The sequence below is a fragment of the Podarcis filfolensis genome, assembly GCF_964270895.1.
Source record: "Podarcis filfolensis genome assembly, chromosome: 4".
Classification (NCBI taxonomy): Eukaryota; Metazoa; Chordata; class Lepidosauria; order Squamata; family Lacertidae; genus Podarcis; species Podarcis filfolensis.
The window spans coordinates 48,220,598-48,240,560 of NC_139607.1; the positions used below are offsets into that span (position 1 = coordinate 48,220,598).

At 38.5% G+C, this 19,963-nt stretch overlaps 1 protein-coding gene across 4 annotated transcripts in view; it reads left to right on the forward strand.

Annotated features, from left to right (window-relative positions):
• Positions 1–19,963, forward strand: part of KDM6A (lysine demethylase 6A) — a 101,743-nt gene that overhangs the window by 16,494 nt on the left and 65,286 nt on the right. For all 4 annotated transcript variants that reach the window (XM_083612504.1, XM_083612506.1, XM_083612503.1 and 1 more), the window contains exons 3-4: positions 7,537–7,645; positions 16,545–16,594. In XM_083612504.1, coding sequence (XP_083468630.1) covers positions 7,537–7,645; positions 16,545–16,594 — 159 coding nt within the window. The remainder of the gene's footprint in view (positions 1–7,536; positions 7,646–16,544; positions 16,595–19,963) is intronic.

The window sequence follows — 19,963 nt, forward strand, 5'->3', positions numbered from 1 at the left end:
TCAAAGTTGAGACAGTTGAGCAGAAGCTTATCATGTCTCTGTTTTGGTGCATTGCCCTGGCTAATGAGACAACACTGGTGTACAATTCATTGTGATACTTAGAAGTGCTGGTAACGTTTCCAACCTTGGCTTTGGATAACAATTCTGAGGACCTGTTAAAGCTTGCCTCAAAGGAGAGATGGGCCTTTCAAGCCCCCAAATTCTCTACTAGCTGACTAAGTAAGGCAGGGGACTGTCAGGGGCAGTGAGACATTTTCTCAAGCCCTCAGATTGGGTTTGGAAAATATTTCTTCCCTCCTTTTTCCAGAATAAATTATATTATTTCTGAGTAAATCCATGGCAGGCTTGGGAGAGCTCACCATTTCCATATGCAAAAGTCTTTGCCAATCCTTGGGGCAGCAGCTCATGAAATGGGCTGTTATTTAATTAGTTGCTTAATCACAATATTTACTGTATACATTGCATTTATAATGCAGTATGTTATTCAACAGCTTGCTGTAATGATTCAAGAAGCCAGACATTATTGTTTATGACTCCAACAAGCACATCTTTGAAAAGTGTTGTATTTAAGTCCTTCCAGAAAAAACCTAAGTAGTCAGAAAGGTAGTACAGTATAGGCATTAGAGAATAAATGTGGACTCAAATGTAAAAGGGTCTTCTTTTCCTGGCACATCTTTCTATTCAAATTAATTGAAGCTCTCAGTGACTCTTTGGCTTCATTTGTATGGTTACTATTAGTATATTTTATTAAGTGCAATGGGTAATATCAAATGTAGTCATACTCAGAGCAGACCAATTAAAATAGGTGGATAAATTCATTGTGTCTATAAGTACAACTTAGCTGGATATTGCTCATTGTGCTCTGTAGTTTCTTTCTCTCACTCATCCCTGAATGAGATTTTTATTTTAAAAAATTCATAATACAGTAAAAAAAAGCAACTACAAGGAATGCAAATCATATTAGTAAAATGCGGAGGCCTCTCTTTAAAGCAATTATTGTCCCTTTCCAGTCACAGAGGAACAGTAGCTCCTCTCAGATATCATTTGGGATTTTTCCTTTCTCCTCCCAGCCTTTTACCCTGGGAGACTGACAGTTCCCTGCCTTTCACGCAGGGTCTTCCATCAGTCATAGAATTGTAGCGATGGAAGGGACCCTGAGGATCATCTAGTCCAACCCTCTGCAATGCAGGAATATGCAGCTATCCCATACATCAGGCACGTTCAACTCCCAAGAGACTGCAATCTACTCCCAGTATTAAAAAAACCTGGTAGTGAGCTACCCATTATCATTGCCAAGAGTTGTTGAGGCTCCCCCCCCAATTCTTCATTGCATCCAACGATCAACATGAAAGGCACCTGCAATCGACCTGTAGATCGCGATCAACAACTTGGACATGCTTGCCATGCATATTACAGTATAAAGTCCCCAGACATAGGACTCCAAAGAAAGAAGAAAAAATAGAAGGAAAGGGACAATAAGAAGAGAGAGAGAGAGAGAGAGAGAGAGAGAGAGAGAGACAAAGAAAAGGAAACATTATAGAAAGATACAAAAAGAAAACTTCTGATTTTCCATCTGCCAGTTAACATAAAAATAAAAATAAAGGTTTATTTAAAACATTTGGTCCATGCTAACATCCATCTTCTCCACTTTCTGTTAAACCATATTTATTTTAAGTCAAGTCAAGGTATCTCAGAATCATTGCTTTTCCCCATGCAAAGTCGGAAATGGGCTCTAATTGTTGTTATTCTTGATAAATGTCAACCATATTTTTATATTGGATTTATCTTCATTATTTCCCACCACCATTAATCTATATTGAGTGAAAGTGAATTCTTCCGTCCATGTCCATTTTAAAATCTCTCCACTGTGATTTCATATTGGGCTAATATTCCTTCCCCCCCTCCCACTACTATATATCCTTTAGTTCGTGTCCCGTTATGATCAAATTCCATTTCCTGTAGTGTTTACAATAGTATCCCAATCTCCTCCTTCAGTATCTTCCATTTTTGTTTCTCCAGTCTTTTTCCAGAGAGGGTACCATAATTTTAATAACATCATTCTCTGAATTTGCTACAGATGATACGCAGAATACTTTCTCTCTGCTAGAAGGAAGGCCAGAGCTGCTCTTGTGGTTAGTTGTGACTGATAATACCAACTCCCTGTGTATTTAATTTTAAAGGCATTTATTCTAATTGCTATAACAACGCCCTGCATCTTTGACTGGTTGCAAAGATACAACAATATACCAGAATGTATCACCTAGAATTGATTTAATCAAATGTTGATTTAAAGCTTACCCTTAAGTCTAAAGCATGCGGATATCGCCAGAGTTTTATAAACTAGACTTTATTTTTTAAAGTTTGTTTTGTCCACTAAACATTACAACCTATGTATCAATTAGGAACATAATGTGTTATTCTTATTTCAACTACAGTCTTGGCTGTACTTATGCACACTTAACACCCCATTGATTTCAGAGGAATATAAGCATGTATAATTGTGCAGAACGCACAAATTGTGCAAGATTTACTTTTTGGAACATTGCTCATAGTGTAATCTCAGTTGTTTTAGATGACTGTATTTAATTTTACAGGTTTCAATTCAACATCTATTGCATGCTGAGTGCTTAAATATGATTCAAATTTGGAGCTAGATTCTTTTTTATCAGTTGCTCTTAGATGAAGCAGACTGCTTTGATTGCCCTGATGGACGCAGTGTTAGAAACTGAGATATGAAAGCTAGGAGCTAAATGGCACCTTAAACCTAGGTTATGGGCACAACAACAGAATTTATAGGCGCACATTTTTGTAATAAGAATACAAAGCTGAAAAGGAATGCACTGCAGCTAAAATATTATGTTCATTTTTCACATGGTCTAGTCCTTCCTCTTCCCACCCCCCTAATATACTTAAGAGTAGCTGGGAGGCATAAAAAGGTCCTCCTTTCCTTCTACTGTGCAGTTTTACTCTGAAATCTTACTCTGAAATTCCCTGTCGCAAAATGTGCCTAGAACAATGGGAGTTTCGAACACTGGATGGATGACCCATACCTTGAAAAGAACAGGGGTAGTGGACCCCTTAGAAGTTTTCATTATCATAGGTTCAATTATACATGAATTATAAGTTCAATTATACATAGGTACTGTGTGTAAATATCTTGTACCTGGATTAGAATAACGTGGATACCATGTGAACACAGTTAGGCATCCTTGGTTCTTAGGAAGTTCAGAAACAAGTGAAAAACTAAGAAGATTCAAACTAATGTCCATATTTAATAAACTTGTTATATAGCCTAATTATTCCATATATTCATATTATGGTGTCTCACAGAATGGAAATCCATGGATATAAGTTGTAAAAAGAATTTGAGAAGATTTGTCTCTTAATTTTCGTGGCGGGTTATTTGTAGGTCTGAGCTGCTATGTGTACAATTCCCCTTCCCAGTTCTTCTTGCAGTTCCACTTTGAAGAGCTCTCACATGCCTGTGGAACTTACTTTAGTAGCAGTCTTATACTCACAGTCTAAAATGTCATAAAAGGTTAGAGCTTCCAACTATTACTACTTTCCTCTCCATGACTAATTCAAAGCAGTAGAGTGCCAGTCAGAGTCTCCTTCTCTTAAGTATTACTGTTGAGAGTGAGAGAAATGAGGAAGAAGTACAGCAGACTTGATGCAGTGTGGGCTTGTGGACCAGACACCTGTTGTTGTTCAGAGATTACTGCATCATTTTAAAACTTATTTCTTATTTCTAATGAATAAAAATGGACATTTAATTGGGGTGAGGGGAGGGAATTACTTGAATCTAGCAGTCCTTTCTTATTAAAAAGCTGATGATGAAGGGAAAGAACAGAAATTACATTGATGTTTAAGTCATTTTTGTTCTGAGGCTAGGAAAAGATAAAATCACATTCATTGAGCCAGATATTAATGGATTGAATAGCAGTAGAGAATCCTATAACTGGAATTAATCCGGAGACTGTCTTTTCCATCCCCTCACTAATTTAGAAGCACTCCTGTGCACATAAGGCTAAAGGATATCCTTCACAACAATTTTAATTTGAAAGGTTACACCGGATGTATTTTGAACTTCTCTGTTCCATGTTTTTTTGGCAGATTAGGTGAGGTCAGGTCCTGGCAATCAATGACAATATAAGTGTGAGCTTTGGTTGGGGGATTGTGTGAGGGGTGCACTTGTTAGGTAACTTTGAATGAAAATAGCAACAGAAACAACCCCCCGTTTACTGGAAACCTCATTAAAACACCCATATCTATAACAGGAATGGTTGGCTATTAGGGTTCTCTCTGACCCTGCATTTGCAAAGATCAGCAACATCCTTTAATAATAATACAAAAGTAAATTGAAGTGAATTATACAAGACTAAAAAATGTAACCGTAATTTTTACTCTTTCTGATTCTTATTTTTATTCTTTTTCTGTCATCTATGGATGTTATTTTAGACAAGAGAATCAATGAATTAAATATGAACTTTCCCACCATTGTCTCCTGTTGTAGTGGAGACTGAGGATTGTGCAACCCAGTGTTGGGTTTTATTTAGGTACAGTTAAAATGAGCACTGTTAGAATTCTCATCTTTGTTTAGTCTGTTAGTGCATTTCCTTATCAAACACATCTTTACATTTACACAAAGTTAGATGTTAAAGCAGCAGAATTATCATAATTCAAGTTCCAGCACAAGTGAACTAGTGTTTAGTTCAGTGCCCATGAAAAGCAAGCAGGTGGCAGAATAACGCAAATTATTTTTTATATTTTAGACTCAATTGCATTCTCTCCAGTCATTTCTTTTGCTTCCTTCCTCTGCGCTAGTTATCATACCCACATGCCCACAACAAGGCAGCTGTTGCTGGTCATTTTGCCAACTTAAATTCTTCCAACATTGCTTCCCTCTCTTTAAACAAAGGAAAGGAAGTGAACTGTCTTCTCTAGCACTCTTCCCTTTTATTAACAGATTCTTTTCATTTCATTTGTGAAAGCAACAGGCATAAAGGCTAGTTTTAATAGAACACCCTGTAAAATGTAGACTGCATGCAGGCAACAAGTAACAGAAGACTTTAAATTTTTATTCTTAATCTTCCCAATAAGAAAACGCTAGTGCTTCCTTTTCTGGCATTAATAGCATCACCCTTATGTTACAGTAGCATCCACATTCAGCTCTTAAAATAAACTTAGCTGCCCTTCTCGTGCTTTGTACCACAAAGCCATAAAAGCTGCATTCTATGCTGGACTCCAGTGTGGTTGGAGTGAGAATTTATTCCTCTAAATGAGAATTTGTTCCTTTAAATTACATAAAGACCATCACCAACAAAAAAATATATTTAAATATATCAGTAGCTGGAGGTTGGCTAGAAAGGTGATTGGAACCTGAGGTGATAAGTTGTGCTAAAGGAGGCTATGATTTGCAGAGAAATTGAATGAATTCTTTGAATCTGTGTTCACTGCAGAAGATACAGGACAGATTTGTGCATGAACTAAGTGTTGCAGGATAGGAATCTCAAAGGAACTGGGGCATATAGTTGAGACAAGAGTCCTATATAAATTGACCCTCAGATTAGCCTTCATACCTGACGGTTGGAAAGTGAAGTGGTCAATGCAATATCATTTTTTTAAAAAAAAAATAATGATCCAGGGAGGATCCTGGAAATTAGATTCAGACAAGCACACAATGAATTGTCTTCCAGATATGGGGGTGGGGGGTGGGGCAGTTTTTGAAATGGGAAGAATGGCTATTGCTGGACACAGTGGGAGGCACCAGTGAGAGCTGCTGAACCTAGAGCACACCTTCTTTTTTAAGTTGCTCTGTACTAGCTGCTTGTCCTTATTGTGGCTCCAGCCACTTAAGTTAAGACATTATTGGGTCTGGACATTATGCTAACCTCTGGATAATATAAACCAAAATGTGTAAACCAACTAAAAACCTTGGGATTATTGGATGTTATTGTTAGGGGGAGATCATTGGTTTGTTCTTGTTCTTGTTTTTATTTTTCTTATCTATTTTGTGCTTTGTGATTTTATGTTGTGAACTGCCATGAGACCTGTGGGTATATGGCGGTGTACAAATGTTAACAACAACAACAACAACAACAACAACAACAACAGCAACAACTGGGCACCTGTTAACCATAATTAGTAAACTGTAGGCTGTTTTTTCATGATTGTTTTTAACTGGTTAACTAAACCATGTTTTAGTGTGTTGTCTAAACCAGGCCAATGAGAGATTCAGCTTGGGTTCTTCTTCATACCTCTGTTGATACACCTGCAATTTTAGGAGTCTTATGATAGTGCCAGGGCATTTTGCTGTAAGTGGCACATTGACTCTCCTCTTCCAATTTGGTCTGGCAGCATTACTAAGCCACTACTGTTACAGGCTGAGCAGGTCTAGAGAAAGACACTCCTCAGATCAATGGATTTAAAGCAAGATTATTCATAATTTAAGTTTTCTAGAGTCAAAATTCGTTCTGTGCTATTCTAGTACTGTCTTTTATGCTAGAGTATGGATTTAATGTTTTGATCAAAAAATGATTCCTTGCAAAATGAGAAAATCCAAACAAAACAAACAATATCAATTCAGCCCTTTAATTGTGTTTGACTGTATTGAAGCAGAATATCTTTATATTTTAACAATACCTGTGGTGCCTAGTTGTATTATTTTATTCACACAGTTCACATGTGCGATTACAACCATCGTTTGAAACAATCTATAATTTAAAGTGCATGACCTGCTGGTACATTCTCCTCTAAATTGCTGTGATGTTCCTCTGCCCTGTTGCTGTCCTGTAGACCAGCAATGTCCAACCTGTTCCTCCCAAGCAATTTCTATGCGCCCCACCCCCTTTGCTAATTAGCCTCGTGTCCTTCGTGTCCCCCACCTAAAAAAAGGTCAACAACTCAGCTCATCTTCCCCAAAATGTTGTCTTTCCCTGTAAAATAAGCTCAACAACTGTGATCTCTCTCTCTAAAAAAAGTTAAACAATTGTGGTCCATCCTCCCCCAAAAAGCTCAACAACTATGGTCAGTGACACTGCCAGTTTTATTACACTGGGAGTAGATCGCATTCAGTTGGATGTGCCTGCTGTAGACCAAACAAGCCTTTCTAACTGGCTTGTGTCATCTGAAGCAGAGCTCATGGTTCGTTTCTCTTTAAACCCTTGGTTGCCTGGGTTCAGATGACACAGGAAGCTAAGTTTCGGTTTGCTTTGCTTGTGACACAGGAAAAGCAGCATGGGAACTTTTCAGCAGTGTACACCAGGAGAAAAGCTGCTAACTTTAAAATGTAGATGAAGCACCATTGTATGAACACTGCTGTTGTAGAACTGGGACATGTTCATTTCCACAAAAGAAAAATGAAATAGTACACGGTGTTCCAAAATGTTTTTATATATATATATATATATATATATATATATATATATATATATGCAATGGTAAAGTTATCCTAAAGTGATGACTTGTTTTATAAGCACTTTACATATATTGTATTTAGTGCATTATATTTATAAAGTTTGTTATCTTCTCCCTCAGGCTGTTGGCTGCTATGAATCGTTAATATTGAAAGCAGAAGGAAAAGTCGAATCCGATTTCTTTTGCCAATTAGGTCACTTCAACCTCTTATTGGAGGATTATCCAAAAGGTAAGTCCATTGCCATTTCTTTTAGCAGTCTTTACTCAGGATCTCATGTGCTTACATATTTATGAAGGAATTCTTATTTAACATTTATAAAATGCCTAAAACTTTCTAAATGTGGCCTCTCTCAAAAGGTTGAACAGTCCTTGCCCACAGGCTTACAGTCTAATATACATGAACAAAAGGAATGGGGCGGAAGAGAGAGTGGAAAGCAAGCAATGGAACAGCTGTTGCTTCACTGGTTGGTTGATGGAGGCCCATGTTGGTCTCCATCTTGCCATAATGTTCTTCCTGAGGAGCAGCCTCCCAGTGGCCCTAGGCTACCTAGTTCATGTATCTTCTTTTAGTTCTGTGATCCTTTTAATTCTGCGGTAACTGGCAGTTGGAGCAGAGTCTCATGCAGGGATTGGGGAAGCAAGCTGCCTGTTGCTGCTCCATCTCTGGTTGATGAATAGGGCCATGATGGTCTTCCCCTTGCTATGATGACCCTCCTGAGAGGGATCCTCCCAGCCTCTGTGACCCTTGGTGCCCTGGCAGTGACAGAAGTTCTTTTTCCATATGCAAATGTTTAATACTTTACTCATTAGATTAGTGCTAGGATGAGTCTGGAGCAGTTCTTGACCCACCCATTAGATTTTGTCCCCCTTTTAGCCTAGGTTCAGTGTTTGAAATACAGCTTTAAAATCCCTAGGCCCCATCATGCTCCCAGCAATGTGATTGAAAGTGTAAAGCAGCCTTGAGGCCTCCCTGAATCCAAACCTCGATTAGATATTTCTCAGCTTTGTTTGGACCTTCCCTCTTGTACTCCATGTTTTGTTACAAATAGTGGGCATCAGAGACAGTTCATCCAGACCAGGAAGAGTGTGGGCTTTAGTGCTACCTCAAAAGCTATTGTGCATGTGTGGTATGTATGAGTTATCCAAGGGATCATGGGTACTTTGCATGATCCTCTAAATGTGCCTGATGTACTGGGCATATGCAACAGTGTCTAAAGTATTACCTAAAGCCTTTGGGTTTAGGTCTTCTTTTGGTATTGTCTTTATGATGTTTTAATTATGTTTTTACATTTATGGTGTTAAATAGAGAACATAAAGAAAAGCATATGTATTACTGTAAGTATTGTAACTCAGAAAGATAGAGAAATAGCTACACAATAAAATTAAGCAGGGGTCACATCAGGAAGGTCCATGCCTAACAGGAGCACAACAAGGCATAGAAATGTTAACAACTGATCTGTTTTTTCTTTAAAAACATTAATTTAGGAAGAGTGGTTTACTGTTAAATTGATTTAAATAATTACATTGCCAAGAAAAAAAGATTAATTTGTACAGTGCCCAGGGCTCTGTATAAAACCATACTGGTATGGAACATGTTTCAGATTGTGCGCTTCTTCTGTTTTGAGGTCTGGACTGACATTTTGCTTTGAATTCAAGGCAGAATCTTGCTAGTTTGATTTTCCAAAGCTTTGTTCGAGGTCTCCATTGACTTGAATTGTAAAATCAACAAACACCTATAATGTCTCCATTTTGGGGCAGAATTTGAAGAAACTTTCTGGCTTAGTACTTGTGGGAATTAAACCCAAATTTCAAAAATGGGTGCAGTTTTTTTATTTAAAAAATGTGCTACATGTCTTTAAAGTTTGAGGGATTTAGAAAGAGGAAATGGCCTCCCCTCCCCATGGTTTTGTGGACATTTTGCTGCGATCTTCATTGCATGTGTTATGTGACTATGTTATGTGACACAGAGGATTATTGCGTGCACCAAGCAGTAATGTAAAAAAGCCTCCATGCTTTTAAATCTCTCAGTTCTTTGGCTCTCAGTTCTTTCTTGCAAATGGGGTTTGAGTATTTTTTGGTCTTTGTTTTAGAGTAGCCATCTGACAAAGTTGTTCTATGTGATAAAAAAAATGCTGAGATCCACTCAGGTTTTGCAGTTCTTGAGCTTTGGTTTCCCCTTGTGACACGTTTGCAAGGCACTTTGGGGGTAAAGCCATTCAGTTTCATACCAAGTTGATTTGTTACCATTGCTTCAGTGTCTGGGGAGCTGTCCTGTGCTCTGGCTGACCAGGTGTTACAGGATCAGTTGTAGATTTTGCAGGTTGGTATGGACAAAACTTGAAGGTGTTTGTCCAACCTCCTATGCTCTCAATCCTTACCCTTCCTAGCTAGTTAGATCTTGATGGAGTGTGTGTGTGTGTGTGTGTGTGTGTGTGTGTGTGTGTGTAATGCTTCTTTGCATGAGGCAGTGGCCTCCGCTTTCTTTAAACAGAAAATGCTGTCTCTGCTCCTAAACGCCCCTCCCAACACCTGCACCTAGAGGTTGTGGACATCTATAGCTAAGTAGTCCATTTTTGGGAAAGGTATTGAAAAGATGGTGTACACCCAACTTCAGGCACTCTGGATGAAATTGATTTATTTATTCAATAAGGTATCTGGGCCAGTTTTTGAACCAACACTGCCTCAGTTGCCTTGATGGATAACCTCTATTTGAAGACAGACAGGTTGAGTGCTATTCTGTTGTTCCTTCTGGATTTCTCAGTGGCTTTTGATACCACAGACCATGGTATCTTGCTGGGCTGTCTCTGTTGGGTTGGGAGATGGAGGCACAGTGACACAGTTGTTCCACTCCTACCAGCTTTTGGTTTCAGATAATAGCACTGAGGAACAGCTACTTGATCCCATGGCAGTTGTGGTCTGGGGTCAGTCCAGGTTCCATTTTGCTCCCCTCCTTGCTATTTAACATCTATAAAAAGCTGCTAGGTGAGATCATCAGCAGATTAGTGTAGGGTGCCATCAACATGCTCATGACACCCAGTGTTACCTGTCCCTTGACTTCTGAATCAGATGTCATGTGAGTCCTGGACAGGCCATGTGAGTCCTGGACAGGTCACCAGATGTAGGGGTGGGATGAATTTAAGGCCCGTACTTAAGGCTGAATCCTGACAAAACTGAGACTCTAGTTGGTGGCTCCAGGATCTGGAAATTAGGCAGCCCCGTTTTGAACAGGGTTGTACTTCCCTTAAAGAGCAGGTATGTAGCTTGAAGATGCTCCTTGATCCATCACTGGAGGCATAGATGACCTTGTTGACTAGTAATGCCTTCTGCAAGCTCTGACTGGTTTAAGTACAGTTGTTGCAACATTCTGGATGTGGAGCTATACTTGAAGACTGTCCAGAAACTGCTATTTGTGCAGAATGCAGCCATTCAATTATTGAGTGAATTGACTTATTGGGACCAGCAGGAGGCCCTGAAGCACCGACTGTTAAATTGTACTGTGGCTTTGTTTTTGTGGTACTCCACCCTGGGATCAATATGAGGAAGGACAGGTGGCTTAGAAATACTTTAGAAAATAAATTAATAATGCTTTTAATAATTGGTTATGTTTGAATATAGTTTGGCCAGTTTCAGCACAATAGTTGAAGATTGCATTGACCTAGGACTCACAATCAGTTGCTTAACTGACGATTTAATTTCTCAGAAGTTGGAAGAAGCAACAAAGGGATCATGGACCTGGTCCTCACCAACAGGGAAGAACTGATTGATGAAGTGGAAGAACTAGGAACCTTGGGAGGAAGTGATTATGTCTTCTTGGGCTTTATTATATAGAGGCAAGGGAAAGCTGTGTGTAGTTGGACATGCACTCTGGACTTTAAGAAGGCCAATTTCAAAAAACTTAGGGAGCTACTGGGTGAGATCCCATTGTCAGAAATACTCAAAAAGAAGGGAATCCAAGATGGATGAGGGGTTGTTTTAAAGGTGAAATATTCAAGGCACAAATGCAGACAGTTCCAACAAGAAAGAAGAGTGGGGGTCATCTAAAGAAACCACTGTGGTTGCATAAGGAGCTTACAGATGAACTGAGATTGAAGTCAGGCATATATAAGAAATAGAAGAAAGGGAAAATCATGAAGGAACAGTATACATAGTAGCCAACAGTTGCAGGTAGGTCAGACTGGCCAAAGCTCAAAATGAGCTTAGGCTTGCAAGAGAGGTTAAAAATAATTTTCAAAAGTTTTTTTCAGCTGTGTTCAGAGTAAGAGGAAGAACAAGCAAGTAGTAGGTCCTCTGCATGGAGAAGAAGGAGAAATGCTATTGGGTAGCAGAGAGGTGGAACTGTTCAACACCTATTTTGCCTCTGTCTTCACTAAAAGGAAATCAGTGCCCCAAAATAACAGAATAAACAATGCAAGGAGGAACCTGAAGTGCAAGATAGGAAAAGAGATGGTAAGGGAATTCCTAGCTACTTTTAATGAATTCAGATCTCCAGGGACTGATGAGCTGCACCCAAGAGTACTAAGGGAGCTTGAGGATGAAATCTCAGGTGCTCTGTCTATAATCTTTGAGTGTTCTTTGAGAATAGGTAAGATCCTTGCAGATCGGAGGTGGACAAATGTTGTCTCCATCTTCAAAAGGGGGGAGGGGAAGTACCAGGTAACTACTGACTGATCAACTTGACGTCAATATCGGGAAAGATCCTAGAACAGATAATTAAACAGTCAGTCTATATGCGCTTAGAAAAGGACGCTGTGATTACTGAGACCCAGCATGGGCTTCTCAAAAGCAAGTCATGCCAGATGACTCATTTCTTTTGCTTGATAGAGTTACAAGCTTGGGGGAATCAGGGGAATGCTGTGAACATAGAGTGTCTTGATTTCACTAAGGCTTTTGACAAAGTCTCCTGTGATATTCTTGTGGAGAAGCTGGTAAAATGTGGGCTGGATGAAGTAACTGTTAGGTGGATTTGTAAACCCAAAGAGTGTTCCCTAATGGTTCCTCATTATCCTGAAAAAAGTGACAAGTGGGGTGTCACAGGGTTCTGTCCTGGGCTCGTTGTTGTTCAACATCTTTATAAATGACTTGGATGAAGGGTTTGAGGCTAGGCTCATTAAATTTGAAGATGATACCAATTTGGGAGGCGTGGCTAATACTGTAGAAGACAGAATTTGGATTCAACCTTAATATATTGGAGAACTGGGCCAAAACTAGCAAAATGAATTTCAATAGGGACAAATGTAAGGTTCTACACTAATCTAGGAAGAACTAGCTGCACAAATATAAGCTGAAGGACAGTCGTACATGTGAAAAGGCTTGCTAGTAATACATGTGAGAAAGAGCTAGACGTCTTTGTAGACCTCATGTTAAGCAAAATGATTCAACAGTGTGTTGCAGCAGCCATAAAAGCTCATGATATTTTAGGCTGCATCAACATAAGTTCTTGTGTCCAGATCAAGGGAAATCATAGTACTGTTCTATTTTGCCATGGGCAAACTTCACCTGTAGTACTGTGTCCAGTTCCGGGCATCACAATTTAATAAGGATATTTGCAAACTGGAATGTTTGCAGAGGATGACCAAGATGATCAAGGGTCTAGAAACCAAGCCTTATGAGGAATTGTTGAGGGAGTTTGGTATGTTTAGCCTGGAGAAGAGGGAATATGATAGCCTTCTTCAAATATCTAAAAGGATATCACATGGAAGATTGAGCAAGCTTGATTTCTCCTGCTCCAGAGGGTAGGACCCAAACTATTGGATTCAATTTACAGGAAAGGAGATTCGAACTCAACAACTGGACGAACTTTCTAATGATTAGAACTGTCAGACAGTGAAATGAACTCCTTCGGAAGATGTTGGACTCTCCTTCCTTGGTGGTCTTAAAGCAGAAGTTGAATGGCCAACTGTCATAGATGTTTTAGTTGAGATTCCTGCATTGCAGGAGGTTGGACTAGATGACCCTTGGGATTCCTTCCAACTCTACAGTCTACGATTCTGTGATTTTATGCTTGTCAAATCAATTATTACTTGCCCAAGTTTCTCTGCTGTCTTTCTGATCTGTTTGTCCTCATATTTTCCAGTTCCCAACACTGTCAGAACTGCATTTAACACTGTACATGTTCAGAAATGGAGACTTACATTATTACACATAATGTACTTTTTATTCTTAAAGCACACAAAAAGTCTTCAGGTTATGTTATCAAATAAAACTCTGACACAGACTATAATTATTAGGTCTGGAGAAATGGAATGCTCACTTAACACAAATTTCATGCCTCTTTCTCTCTCTTCCCCCAGTGTGTATTCAGGCTGAACAGAAGGCTTTCCTCCCCCATCAGCCCTGCTCTCCTTTCTTGCACATGCTTGAAGCTTTAATCTGCCACTGTTCGTCCTGAGAAACATCCAATTGTGCATGTGGAACCCAACTCCTTTCCCCAGTTTCCCTATATGAAAGACTTGAGAGTGCTAACTTGTAGGTTCTCTTGCCCTAGGACAACAGGGAATCATTTCTGACGTTTCTTAAGTCCATTTAGCATTGAAAATGCTCATATGTGGTAGCACTTCACTGATCAGGGGAATGATACTAGCAAATCCACAGGCATAATGCTTCCTTTAGAGATCCCTGTCAGTAAGCAATGATCAACCAGTGTTGAGCAAAGATTGTTTTTCTCACCACCAGAAAAATGTCCACAAGTGCAATATTGGGCAGTCTTCTATACAGAAGTGAATCGCTGCCATTCTATGGAGATTGCTAAGGGGAACGTCAAAGAAACTATTTGAATGAGGACTTTACCTGCTTATGTACCAATGCTTATATATATATCTGAACCTTGGGTTTTGTTTCTTGGGCATGCTAGAATACAATGAGAACTTGAGAACTGCCTTTCCTTTATATATGAATTATTGCAACATGAGTTTGCCAAGAATAATCCACATAATTTTGGTAATTTTGGATTTCATGCATATAATTTCCTTTTGATATTTCCTGAAATTCTGTTAGGTTCCCCACAGAAGATTATGAAATACATGATTCTGTGACCTCTCATGAGTTATCTACATGAAAAGAATTGCATTATCAACTGTCAGGCATCCCCCAAAGAATTCTGGAAGATGTAGAAAAGTAATGATTCTTAGTCTTATTACATTTCCAAGGATTTCCTTGGTGTAGTGAATTACTATTCAGTTAGTTTGTCTGTGGTATAGATACACCATTAATATCTTGAATAGTGTAAATTGTGTATGAGAAGCAGTGTGAGGTACTTGCATAAACTCTAGCTACGGTTTCAGGTTTGTCTTTTGTATTCTTGCTGTTTCATAATAATAGACAAATCCCTTAATCCAGCAGTAGAGAACTTGTTTGGTCCAGTGAGCCAGATCTTTTATCTCTCCCCACCTTGTGAACCAACTTTGACAGGTGGCAGGACTAGCCACTTTTCAACTTTCTGATGTCATAATGATGTCAGGTGGTTATCACCCACCTGTCAGAGTTGCCCAGCAAGGTTAGAATTGATAGTGACAACAGGGTTGAGACCCCACCCATTAGCTAATGGGTGCTGGGGTTAAATTTTGTTTTCTGCAAGGTTTAAGTGTGTGAGAGAGTTCACCACTTGGGCACCTGAACCAAGGAAGAGTTAATTTCCCATGCATCAGCTGATGCATAGGGAATCCAGTCCTGCTTTCTGACACCTGATGTCACATATGATCTCAGAAGTGGTCTTGCTTTGTGGGAAATGACCAAATGCAGGTCAAATGGGAAGACCTTTCAGCCCAAATTCATTGCATAAGCCAGAGGTTCCCCCACACCTAGACAGATTCTAATTATTCATTAACATTTTGTGTCCATTTTCTTATTAAGATGTATTATTTTAGTCATATAGGATGATGCCTAACATTCATTATAGTAACTTAAGTTTATCATCTTAAATGTGTCTACTCTGAATATTTGGTTGGATATTACCTGTAAGAATTTGTTCTATTTTTGCTTTATTATTCCCCAAAACAATAACTGTAAGTCTAAAAAACAATTATTTTAAAGCAACCAATTTAGGCCTAATTTCATTTTTAAAAATCCATTTCATATAGATTGTATTCTATTCAGATGTAAATTCTTGGCTTTTGAAAAGTACTTCAACTATGCTTTTTAAAAGATAAAGGAAAGGAAAGCATTTGGGTTTCCCATAACATTATGAGTATGGATGGAGGGATTTAGATATCCTAGATGCCTGTGTCATGATGAACAGATTTTGATTGAAAACTATCCTCACCAAATAGTTCGAGCAAATGCAATTTAATGTTATGCCTTTCAACTAGCAAGAGTTAATTTCATCATATGACTTGAGCTAGGAGACATAATGTGCTTCATAATGACTGTGTAGAAATGATGAGCAATAAAAAAATACTGGAAGGAAAGTAAAAGAACTATCAACACTGTTTATATTGTGTGGTTATTTTGCTCAAAGTATGCAACCAGTTTTGAAAATGTGTGTGTGCGTGTTGAATCAAACTCCTAAATTATGGCAGTACATAAAAACAGCTACTCTTCATTTTTCCTTCTATTATTCCTAGTAATTCAGTTTTTATTTCAGATTTTAGGCTTGTGGGTTTATCACTGTAAATATCTGTTAAATATCATGTTTGGGTGAGGTTGTGATCTACATTGGACTGCTGCAGACATAATATTTTCTTTCATTCAAGATTCCACTGAACACAATGGAACTTACTTCTGAGTAAACCTGCATAGGATTGTCTATTGAAACCCATTGTATAAATAAGCACTCCCCTTTCCTGTTTTGGGAATGAATACCCCCTTGAAGTATAGTAAAGCATTTAACTGGCACTGATAATCAGAGTCTCCATTTAACCAAAGATGGAACTTAGCATTAACCCATGGTTTCTGGACCTTGATTAAATAGAAAACTTAGTGAACATTTTTCCTAAAACACAGATAACCAGGAAAGAGGACTTTGTGCTCCAGAGAAGAGGGGTGGGAGGAGGAAGAGCACTTCTCATGGTTAGATCTTGTCCTGTTAACTAAGTTGATCAAGGTTTATCATTATATCTGGAGTCAGCAAATAACCTTGTTATAACTACTAAAATTTTGAGTTTTTTTTCTAAAAAATATTATTTCTATTGCAGCATTATCTGCATACCAGAGGTACTACAGTTTACAATCTGACTACTGGAAGGTATGTATAAGTTATACTTCTAAAAAGTAATCTTGTTTCAAACAGTACTCCAGTTTTTATACATAGTAGATTATATGTATCAGTGCCACAATATTTTCCTATATTGTTTGTCTACACTGTTGTTTACCGTAGCTCAAACTTCAGAGATGGTATTATGTAGCTGGCTGTGCCTGCTTTTTGTTTTTGCTAGTTTCAGGTCTGAAGTGTTCAGCAGTAGATGACCTAAGACTGCTGCTAAAATTTACTGGGCAACATTTTCTTACACCATCTTCTTTTCTGCGTTCATTGTTGTTGTACAATGTATTATTCTTTACCAAGTTAACTTGCAGTTATTTTCCTTCATAGAGGGTCAATCAATTTTGGATGGCCTTGGTGGTATGGTCCCTGATTTTAAACAGCATCTTCACAACACAGGATGATAAATTGAAGTACTCATGCTGTCCTCCACCACCTTAGAACTGGCAAGCGGCAGCAGATGGGTGTTGGGCTATTCTGCTTGTCTGGTGATTGAGACTTCAGCTACTCAGTGTGGACACAGGTTTCTGCCTGTGTCATAGAAGTCAGCTCCTAGGGATTGTGGGAGCTTTGACCCCCCACAATAAAATATATATTTAAAAATCATTTCTATTTTTTGCCTCAATATTAGGCATTCAGGGTGTCTCAAGACACAATTAAAATGTGTTTGATCATATATACAATTATATATATTTAGAATCATTCAGTTATGTTGGAGCTTTAAATGACTGGATTGTGTATGATGGAATTTTAAGATATCAGCTCAACTTAAGTCACAATGGTGATGAATATACCTATCTTCTGCAGTGGTTCTGGTTTTGAGGTGATTTTAAACAAAAATAAATGGGTTGATATGATCTGCCACTCTGAATAAAGAAAACAGTAACTACTGTGGTATATGGTGCATAAAATATTAATGCTAGATTTGGCTTAACAGGTTAAGACTTTTTGCATTCTTATTGAATGGAGCTTATAAATTGGTTTATTTTAATTTTGCCTGCACATTTGTGATTTTGGAAGAAGTTACATTTTTAAAAGTTGTATTTGCAAGAAAGGGAAAGAACATGAAAAGAGGGGTGTCATTAGGTGTTGATGCCAATAAAATATGTACTTTGTTTTGGTTCTGCATTAATTTCACCCCTCCCTCCATAGTTTCTGCTGGAAAATGGCTGCCTCAAACCAGCAAAGCACAAGGAACTAAGAAAATAGGCTGTTGGTATAAGTGACTGCAGAGCTTATAGTAGAGTTTTGTGGAGTTAAGTGAATTTTTGGATGGTGGGACCTTCATATCCACTTAGGGCATTGGTGCTGTTCTTTGGTTTCCACTGTTACGTTGTAAAGTAACAGTGTAAGGTGAAATGACATTTGTTCCTCCCAAATTTAGGAGTTCCACATTACTTGGAGATAAGCCTCCAGTACCCCATTCATTGAGTGTACTACAGGTATATAACTAAATGAACAGAGGTATTGGAGGTGTATCTCAAAGTATTAAATGGCATATTTTGCAGTGAGAATTGGCACTTGGCAACGAAGCAGACATTGACCATAAGTAAAGTATCCTTCTAAAATTCAAAGTTTGCTCTACAGGGTAATATCTGCTGTTAGTCATATTTGGAGTAGACCCATAGGAATTTGTGGATTAACGTAACTTGTCCGTTGATTTCAGTTGGTGTACTCACAGTATGACTTAGTTGGATATTGCCTGTAATATTTCTTACCTTGAAGTATTTGATTTGGAGGACTTTGAAATGTCGCAGGTATTATCTTAGGCCAAGTGTGGGGAACCTTTGGCCCTCCAGATGTTGCAGAACTACATCATCCATAGCCACTGACCATGCTTGCTAGGGCTGATGAGAGTTGTAGTTCAGCAAAATCTAGCGGGTCAGCGGTTCCCCACCTTCGCCTTATGCAGGCATGTTGTACAACTAAATTGAAATTGCAAGGTGAAGTCTGCATTAAAAATAATGGAATTACTGTGAATTTTTGGTTCATTCCACTTATATGTATTACTTCAGAATGTACCGATTAGAAATGCCAACGATAGATAGTGGGATCTCATCAAATTTTGTAAAATTAACTGTTCATGCAGAGCTTGTAGAAATAGTGTATGCTGCCCATAAATCTGTCTAAGCCTGTAAATTGTGAATGTAACTCTGATTTAAAGACTCTTTTTAGAATACACATCTTTACACTCCGTAAAACTGAGCAGGTGTTTTGTACTTAACTAGAATTTCCAGAGACACACTGTACTTGAAAACATATTTTTCCACACATTTAAGAGCTTTATTAAAATATACTGATGATACTGAAAACTAGGTGGGCTATGTACAGTATTCCATAAGCCATTTCTTTTTAGCATTATTTTCCATTCAGGATGATGATCAGTATGACTTGTACTTTGGCCTGATCTATCAGTGGCACCACACTTCCTACATCTCTTGCAAACTGGGTGAAGATAATGGGAAAGCATTTCTCTTCTCCTGGATATCCCCTCAGGCAACAGATGTTGAAATGCAGTCCCATTATTATGTTGCTTTCAGCGCCTTCATCTTCAGAAGGAGATTCTGTTCTAATTTATAGTAATTTCATGTGGGGTATGCATCTGATATATTTTGTAACAATATAGCAATAATTGAGGCTCTTTCTGGGCTTCTCTCCCTTCTCTTATTCAAAATGCACAATATATAATTAGTTAAACATATTGGTTGCTTTTCTTACAAAAGTAGCTCAGAGACTCACATCACATACTTGGTGGTCTTAGGAAAGTGCCCATTCCGACCTGTGAAAAGGTTTCAGTATCTGATAATGATACAGTCAAGTTTGCACAGTGTAAGGGAGAGCTGTACTGTTTATCATCATGGTTCTTACACATTCCCTTAGAGTAAAACTGTTTATATATGAATCTGGATGGAACATCTTATGCAATAAAAATCTTCCAGGTAGCAGTCTCACTTGAGTGCCTAGAGAAATAATTAAGAATCCATTCTCCAGAGATAGTTGAGAATTCAGTGCTGTATTATTCTGCCGCTAATTATGTCATTCTATAAACACAAAACTGACTGTAGCAGTTGATCAAAATTGATTTGGTTCAAAAATACTTGAAGGGTAAAAGAGAAATACAGGAAAGAGACTTAGGAACTTCAAAATCCTTTCATAATGTATATTGCTGCAACTCATGTGTCTCTTGTACGGCCATCATGTGTTCTGCTCAACCATGTATATAGGAAATAAAGAGAATCATATTAGGAAATTGCGGGGAAAGATCGGGAGCGTCCTTGTGGCTCACGACGAGACCCTTCCTGGAGCCCAAAGAGGATGTCAGTGAAGGTGGAGGAAGTCCCGAAGAGACCTGAC